At 51.8% G+C, this 9048-nt stretch overlaps 1 protein-coding gene across 1 annotated transcript in view; it reads right to left on the minus strand.

The window, feature by feature from the left end:
* Positions 1 to 3427: 3427 nt before the first annotated feature.
* OTUB2 (OTU deubiquitinase, ubiquitin aldehyde binding 2) overlaps positions 3428 to 9048 on the minus strand; it is a 19733-nt gene continuing 14112 nt past the window's right edge. Inside the window, exons 4-6 of the mRNA XM_008698231.2 lie at positions 5818 to 5902; positions 5030 to 5224; positions 3428 to 4000 (exon numbers count right to left, since the gene is read on the minus strand). Coding sequence (XP_008696453.1) covers positions 3794 to 4000; positions 5030 to 5224; positions 5818 to 5902 — 487 coding nt within the window. The 3' untranslated portion in view covers positions 3428 to 3793. The remainder of the gene's footprint in view (positions 4001 to 5029; positions 5225 to 5817; positions 5903 to 9048) is intronic.

Genomic DNA, 9048 nt, shown 5'->3' on the forward strand with positions numbered 1-9048 from the left:
TGCTTACCATCTCTGTAGCACTTGGCACACTGTATTGCCTCTGCTGAGCTTCTTGACAGCATAGGCTGCCTTATTACCCCTTGTAACCCTTGGCTGAGGTCAGGGCATGGTGTAAATACATGCTGAGGGAACCAGTGACCTCTTGGTGTGTGTGTGTTCCCCCCTCCCCCCAGCTTTCTCTAGGTTAGTCTAGATGAGTAGCCACAGTTGCTGGAGAAGCATTGATTTTTTCACAGCTAGGTCTGGGCTTCTAAACACATGTCCCCTCGGCTTCATGGTTGACAAGGTTGGTAGGTTGGCAGCAGTGTTGCCTCGGCCCCTCTGGGTAACTATAATAGGACAGCTAGACTGAGCTCAGAGTCGGGTATCCTTGAGTGCTGATCAAGTACCGAGCACTCTTGGGCACTTTCATCTATTTTATCATTTGGTTTCTACCAAGCCTCTGAGATACAAGTCCTTTTTGTAGTTGAGAAGGCTGACACCGAGTGGTTTAGACTTGCTCAGATCACAGAGCAGCCAAGTGGCAGACCTGGGATTAAAACCGTGGATAATTGCTGGTGGGTGCAGGGCATGTTTAGTCTTAAAAGGACAGTAGTGTTGTCAAGGAATGTCTCCCCAGGGTCACCAGTGACCCAGGAAGGAGAATGCAGTAGAAAACAAATCTAGTCTGTGAGATCAGTTCTTGAGTGACAGCTGGTGGAGGATGGCCGGGGACTCACCATTATCCGGATGATACAGTGGCGGTTTGAGCAGCATTAAGGAACCTTAGCAGCACCTGAGTCATGAGAGGCCTGAGGCTACTGGTCACAGGCTAAACAGACCCACTGATATCTGTTGACATGCTGCCCTTGTCCCTTAACAGCAGATGCTCCGTTTTTTGGCAGGGTAATGTGTTAAGGGGAGTCGGTTTTAAAAAATAGGGTTAGCATCCCAGGCAGTTCTGTTCTTTGACTTGATGAAGTAAAGCTTTGGTGAGTCCTTGGTTTCTTTGGCACCTCCAGCCCAAGGGCAGAACTTCCTGAGTATCTGGATCTTCCACTAAATGAGAACCGGGGTAATTCATTCACTCACATAAGCCTTACGGGACAGTGTTGATCTTCAGTGCATGTCAGATACCAAATACTAAGAAACCAGGACAAAAGTTGTCATGGAAACTGTTTTAATGCTAGAAAAATGTTTCTACTGACTGCCCAGAGAAGCTGTAGGGCCTGCCCATACCCCCAACCCTAAGCAGCTGCTCACTGGGCCGCAGCTCCTGCCCCCATTTGCACAGTGTGAGAATGGTTCTTAGACTTGTCAAATGGCTCCTGACACTTCCCCATTTTTGAAGCCAGTTTCCCTGGCAAGGAGGTATTTGCCAACATTGCAGCAAGTGTTCTGCTGCTTCCCCACTGGTAGAGAGCACTGGGTATCAGGTCTCACACATAATCTTGTTCCACTTTAACCAGTGACCCTGTGCTGCGTGGATATTGTCTCCATTTCACTGATGTGGGAATTAGGGCTCGGAGGTGAAGTTCTTGGCCAAGAGCTAGTACGTGAAAAGGGGGGATTCAAACCCAGGCGGCTCTGGCTCCAAAACCCCTTTGTGCTTAAAATAGGAACCCAGTCAAAAGCAAGGACAGTTTGTTCTTTTTGTTGCAAAACATTCCCATTTATAAAGTTCCCTTTAGAAAGAAAATAATAAACATGCAGTTATAAAGACAGACTCTCATAGCAATTCTCCTGCCCCTTTTGGTCTGGACGGAGATGGCTTGGTGAGGTGGGTGGAGAATGATCCAGGAAGTGTGAATGCCAGCATCACTGGCTGTTGTAGACAAAGTGACCTCCACAGATGACTGGATTTGAACAAGTTCTGAATTCTGCCACTCCCTTTTCAGCATTGGTGCTTGCCCTCACACCATCTGAGGGCAGATGTGAGGGCAGAGAGCTATGGCTTGGATTGGACCAGGGGTTTTGTGAAAAAGGGGGGAAGCACATTATAAGAACATGAGAAAATTTGCCTGTGTGGCATTCTGATTCTAAACTGATAGGATCTCTCCTGAGAAGAGGGTCCCATAAGAGCACTGGTGGGCTCTCAGACCTGGAAGTCACAGCATAGGAAGCCTGGGAGGGAATTTCTCCAGCCAGTCTGCCAAAGAGAAATCTCTGCTTTTGTGAACAAATGCCAGGAAGTGGCAGCTGCTGCTTATGCTGTACGTGAGAACCCAGCTAGAGGCACAGGCCATCCTGCAGCCCCTCGGAGCAGCCACGGGCATTCAGCCTGGTGCTGTGTTCATACCCTTCAGTTTGAAAATGGGGATTCTGATAGTCCCAAGTCACATAACACTTCCCCCGTTCTTCCAGTGTTTGTCACAGATCCTAGCACCCTACCTAGAGCAGGGTGGGATATCACCAATTCAGAGATCAAGGTCAGATTTACATTCTTGTGGAAAAGTGACATAATCACTTAGCATGAGCCCTTGGGTTTAAGCTCCAGCTAAGGCAGTAGGGGAACCTGGGTCCCTGCCTGGCATTAAAGCACCCTAACATCTGTCTTCACAAAGGCAGAATGATACAAATCTGCTATTGTATACAAGCCCTTATCAGTCTGCTATAGAGAAGTAACCCATGGGCAGTTCCCCATTTCTACAGTCTCCATTTCCTCCCACAGAGGAAGAGAGCTTGCTAGCAGTACCCCAGATCAGCTGGGACTCTTCAAGGTCCTGGGGGCAGCAAAGTGACAAGGTTATTAAGGGGCATGTCCAGGTGGATGAACGAGGAGGCTGCCAGCCAGGGCTCTTGGCTTCTAGGCAGTTTCCACAACAGGAATCGCCCCCACTGCCAGTTTCCTGGGCTTGTCTCTGTTCTTTCCCACCTAACTTCCTCCAAGCCCACAAAACAGAGCAGAAGGGGGAAAAGGGAAAGAAGCCACAGACAGCTTTGCAAAACATGTCTGCCCTGCCCAGCTGGAGTCTGGCTGCGTGTACTGCTGTCTCCACCTGGACGATAACCTAGATTCTACTTCCAGGCTGTGTTGGGGATGGTGAGACAGCATCCTGGTCCCAGACCCCAGCGTTCCTTGAGCCTCTTTTCAAGTGGGGCTAGCAGCAGAATCCTGAAGGGCCTGCCCAGAGGCAAGCAGTTCTGGCCCTGAGAGAGGTAGAGAGGGGGTCACAACAACTTGAGCTTCATGCTGAAGGCCCCTTTTTAGACTTTGGCATAAAAGTCTTTTTCCTCAAGTTAGGGTAAGAAAACACTCCCATGGTGAATGTTTGGAACCACACTGAAGCCCTCTCATTGGCCAAGTGGCCAACACTTCAGTCAGCCATCCACCAAAGTCCAGTCTAACAGCTGATTGGAATGGATTCTTTTTTGTAGAACTGGTAAGTCACTGAAGACAGCTGACTTTGAGTTTTTCCTCCCCAACAGAGAGGCACAGAAAGGAAACCAGAGGGCCCTGTTTTTTATACAACAGAATGTCAGCACTGTCAGGAACCTTCTCCAGATGAAGAAACAGGCCCAGAGAGGGGAGGTGACCTGCCCAGGGTCTCAGGCAACTCGGAGCAGAGCCAGACGTTCCGGCTTTGTAGCCCTGAGTTAGAAAGCATTCGATCCTCCATGAAAATAAATACTAACAGTATCACTAAGTTACCATAGTCCATAATGGGTAGGCCTCATTCCCAGTGACTTTGCCCAAAAGGCTGTACATTTTCTAACTATAGTTTAAGTTGCTTAAAAAATTGAAAAGCCGGAATGTTCCATTTAGAATGCAGTCCCATTAGGTGATAGGCTCCACTGCATGGCCTAAAATTAATCAACGTTTATCGGCTGCATAAAGGATGTTGTAGTGGGATGTTTTATAGAGCAGGTAAACGGAAGGGGTGGCAGCCTCGGGAAACACGTGGTGGTTCAGGGCCGTGTCCATCTCGTCCACATACTCCACCTGCAGGGCGATGTTCAGTGCCTGAGACAGGGCTGTGATCTGGATGTGGTCACACTCCATGGCCATGGGCTCCACTTCCTGCAAAGACCAAAATGAAAAAACAAACCCAGTTTAGGAAGGAGGCCTGGCAGAGGACAGATGAGAAGTCCAGCCCTGGCTTTCATGGCCCTGGGTCAAAGCATCTATGCTGGGAAATAATTTTCACAAAAGCTCATTAGGTAGGTACTGCCATCCCCTGTTTCTAGAGGAGGAAACTGAAGCCATGGGGAAGAGCAGCAGAAACCCACTAGAACTGCAAGGCTTGACTCTATATCCTTTTGATTCCAGACTCTAGTGGTATATGAGAAGAGAATACTACTTTCAAGAATTGGGAGGGGTGGGGAGAAATTTTTGCGCTCAGGCTTGTTTATGCACAGAACCAAAGAATCTCAGAGCAGACGAGGACCATCATGAAGGGATTTCACAGGGGGCTAGGCGAGTGAGTGACTCCGAATGCTGAAGAGGCAACCTAGAGAGGCAGGGATGGTGGCAGTCTGGCAAGTGTGTCCCACATAACCAGGGCGGCTCCTACTCCGCTTCTCCTGATTGTGGCCATGCAGGAATAAGGCCCTGGGAGCTGGATCTTCGAGAGAAATCCAGAGAGTCAAGAAAGCCGCCCAGGGTTTAAATGTTGGCAACTCCGTTTCAAATAAATACCATACATCATAAACAAAATACATCTTAGGACAAATGTGACCCTGGGGCTGCTACTCTGCAATTCTGTAAACAGTCCAGTCCAAGGCCCTCATTTCTCAGGTGGGAAATCTGAGGCCTGGATGGGGAAAGTACTTGCCCAGAGCCACACATTCAGGCTGCTCACGTAGGATCTGTTTCTGGCTTGCTAATCATCATCTTCAGATTACAAATGCAGATGTGACATCAAGTCCCCTGGCTAGGGATGATGGTACTCAAGTCTCCCGAGGGCAGAGGGGCTTTCACTGTACTTCCCCGTGGCCCACACACTGACGACTCGTCCTCCCCAATGTGTATAATCCCAGGAGGTGGGTATTACATAGCAGGTCCCAGGCTGGGGGCTAAGTCCCAAAGCTTGAGACCCTGAGGACCTACATGAGTACAGAAGTCCTTGATGTCCATCTCCTCATCAATGAAGTGTCGGAAGAATTCCGCGCGGTTCTTGATGAAGGCTGAGGTGAGCAGGCGCAAAAACTGCACGATTTGGTCCGAGGAGCTCTGGTCGTTGAACACCTTCAGCAGACTGGACACCGAGCTGTCCTTCTCTACCAGCTCTACCACACTGTAAAACTGCACCCCGCCGGGCCGTCAGTCAGGAGGCACAGGCAAGACCTACCCTCCCCCATGGGACTCTTTCCACAGGACCCTCCCCCTCCATGTGTTTCCATTTTTAAATCCTTAAATTGAGTTACCAAAGTCAGTCAGTCTGGGACCAAAGCTAAGTAGAGGGTTAGAAATGCTCTGCAGTGCATGCCTTAGCCCAGAGTCCTGCCTAGGGAACAGCAGTTGGGTTTCCTTCCATCACTGTGGTTACTGGGATTTTTATTTATAGATTCAGAACTGAATCCTCTAACCCCACCCCCTTCACTAAGGGGATCAGGGAAGTAGGGTGGAGAGGGAACCGATGAAGGAGGCTGGGGATGTTTTCAGCCTGAAAGCTACTGCCCCAGAGGAGGTACTGTTTCCCTGTGGGAGGGCAGGTCTGGGCCCTGGGCTCCCTGTCGCCACACGCAAGAAGCAACTGTCGTTTCCCAGCTGGGAAGAGCAAGGACACAACCACAGAGCCATGGGCTGTGAGGGTTCTCCAGCCAGTGCCTATTCCTGTCCACTCTGCCAGCAGGGAAGGACCTGGACCCTCAGCCGTCCTGCCCAGGTTAACTTACAGCATTAAAGAAGTTTCGGAACTTGTGCTCCTCAAAACCAGCAGCCAGAAGGTCATTTGGGGTCTGCAGGACATGTTCTTTGAACCTAAAGGGGATAGACTGATGGCTCACGGGGAAATGCTGATGGAGCACTGCTATGACCGTCAGTGTCCTCCCACTCTGACCCACTGCCCCTGACACCTGAGGAGGAGTGTGTCACTAACAGGTGACTGCCTTCTCCCTTTCAGTGCACTTCCCTGTGGATTACACACTGATTTCTGTCCTCCCCAGTGTATACAATCCCAGGAAGGGAGTGTTAAACCCATTTCACAGATTAAGAGATTGAGGTAGTCACCACCCACTCCCACACCTGTTGATTCTACCCTTCAAAGGTTTCTGAATTCTGCCCCTCCTTCCTGTCGCCATGGTTCTGGCTGTATGATCACCATCTCTGGCCAGGGCCATGCCCAACCTTCCCGTGCTCCCATTCCTTCTCCACGGGGACCTCCGGAGTGACCTAGCACAGCCTTCTCCCTTAGGACACAGCTCCTCAGCACAAACGTCTAAGGGAGGACCCTGGCCTAGCTCCCCAACCCCCTCTTCCTTCTCAGCCTCCCTCCTATCCCAAGGCCACTCCCCATTTGCATTTCACTCCTTAGCACCCTGTCCATCAACCAACGGCCTGTACCTACTCACAAAAGCTAATGAACTGTTCATTTTTCAAATTTTGCCAACCAGGTGTTAAACACAGCCATTACTTGAACTATACTACAACACAAAGATAAATATTCAAAACTCAGTTTCCTAATTATCTCTGCTCTTGAGGTTGTATCTGTTGTGTGTGGTGGTGGAGAGATGACTGGGCTGTAGGCTGTATTTATCTCTTCCCTGCTCAGTGACCCCATGATGGTAGATTGAAAACCAGTCACAAAAGGAGTATTTATACCACAGAATGGTCTACCACCACAAATCAGGCTTCCCTGCCCCACAGCTGTGAAACCTTTATCAGCACTGGCCACCCTTTAAACCAGTGGCTCTTGCTGTGTCAGTGCTGGCTCATCCCTCTGCTCCCACTGCAGGCCCCTGACAGTACAGCCCCCTTCCAAGACCATGTCCCGGGGTACAAGGCAAGGAGCCCCACCAGCCCGTAGCCCCAGGACACGTTTAGCAGCAGAGATGAGCTACAGAACAAGCGACTAGACTGGTCCGTGGAGGGGAGGTAAAAGCCCGAGCAAGAAGGATCAAGTGGGGAGGCTCTGGGGGGGGAGGGCAGCTGGCACTGGCTGAACTGCAGTCCGTCCCCTGGGAAGGGAGGCTAGACTCCCAATGGGACAGGAAGGGGGTTTGCACAAGGGACTAAAAGCCCAATGGGGAGGCCCAGGTGCCTTGGTGGGGGAGGGGGTAGTGAGGAAACGGGTGGCGTGCGTGGAGCACCAGCCACTAAACCAGGAGGTGGAAGTCTGCGCTGGCCAGGGCGCGTGTGGGGAACACACTGTGCTGGCAGTTGGCAGCTCTGCTGTTCAGTTGCTCTCGGGCTTTGGGCCCCCGTTCCCCTCCCTGGCCTCCCTGAACCTCAGCTGCATTCCCACATTGATTCCTTACCCATGACTGCTGGCCCCCTGTACTGAGCACTGATGAGTGCCACACTGGCCCAGCCAAGACCAGGCCAGGACTTACGACNNGTGAGTCGGGGGGGGGGGGGGGGGGGGGGAGGAGGACGGCACTGGAACTTGGGTGAGACTCTCTGCTACACACCAGCTTTAGCGTGACGTTGGGCAAGGCTTGTAACCTTCTCGAGGCTTGGTGTACTCAACTATAAAATGGGGTAACACCAACCTTGTACATCCCACTGCCCAGTGGACACCCCTGCTGGAAGGCTCACGGACATTTTGGACTCAGCATCACCAAAGTGGAGCTCCCAATCTTCCCCAGTCCCCCTTTGCAACAAGTGGCTTTTCCATCCTGAGAACGCTGTGGCAACAAACTTGGCAGTCATCCTTGACTCCTCTCGGCTTGCGTACCACACCCAGCCATGAGCGAGTCCTGTTGATACCACCTCTACAGGAATCTAGAATCCAACCCATCCCCTGCACCTGCTCATGCCGCCACTATCCTCTCCTTTCCCTGAGCACGTCCCCTGCTGTGCCTTCCCAGTCTGTCATGTGGATCGCGGCCAGCAGGCCAGGAGATGCTCTGCTCAAACCCTCAGGGGCTCCATCTCATTCAGGCCGAAATTCAGGGTCTTTATAGAGGCCCGTGAGGCAACCCCCTTTACCTCCAACCCCTACTTAGAACTGCAACATCCCCCTACCCCCCCACCCCCTGCCCCAGTCCTGGACAACTTGGCCACCTTCCCCGCCTGGTTTTTTCCTACAACACTTCTTGCCATCGGACACATCCCTTGCTGTCTTCTCCCTCTAGCATCCTGCTGCACAGGCAGGGGGTTTTGTCTCCCGTTCTCTGCTGCATCCCCAGGGCTTACAACAGGGTCTGTGTGTGGTGTCCTGCTAGGTGATGACTGAAGGGAGGAAGGGTGCCCTGGAGGGAGTGCAGGGGTGAAGGTAAACAGCATGCAGGGCTGGTACACACGCACGGGCTGGGCTTTGCGAGTGTCACCTTGCCGAGTCCTCACAACAGCACCTGAGTAGGCATAATTACCTACCTTCCATCGATGTGGAAACTGAGGCTCAGAGAGCTGGGGTTCCTTCCCCAAAGTCACACAGCAAGTAAGCAAGAGTGAGGTCTGGCCTCAGGGCCCTAGACCTCAGCATGGCACAACTCGGGGGGACACAGGTGGTGGGGAAAAGCCCTGCTCTGGACTGCACTGTCTCGACCCTGCAGAGCTGCGGGAAGATGGGGGAGGAGAGCGACTTGAGATAGGTGACTCTCCATCAGAAGGGACTCAGCCAGTCTCTCATTCAGGAACGATGTGTTCCAAGTAAGGAACAGGTGGCCTAATTTCTATTCCTTTTGAGGGAATCTATGTTTTGAATAGGAGGTGATGGCCCTACCCTCGCCGTTCTCAACCAGGTTTGACTTGTTCCCTGACCGCAGAGGCACCTGATGAAGTCTGGAGACATTTTTGATGGTCGTGACTTGGGGAGGAAGGTGCCCCTGGCATCTAGCAAGGATGCGAGGGATGCTGCTAAGCACCCTGTAAGGCCCAGACAGCCCCACAACAAGAAAGCCCAGCCCGGACGGTCAGGAGTGCCGCTGAGAGAGCTGCCCTCACAAAGTAGGTCTAGCACCAGG

Source organism: Ursus maritimus, unplaced genomic scaffold (genome assembly GCF_017311325.1).
Source record: "Ursus maritimus isolate PB19 unplaced genomic scaffold, ASM1731132v1 scaffold_25, whole genome shotgun sequence".
In the NCBI taxonomy this organism is placed as follows: domain Eukaryota; kingdom Metazoa; phylum Chordata; class Mammalia; order Carnivora; family Ursidae; genus Ursus; species Ursus maritimus.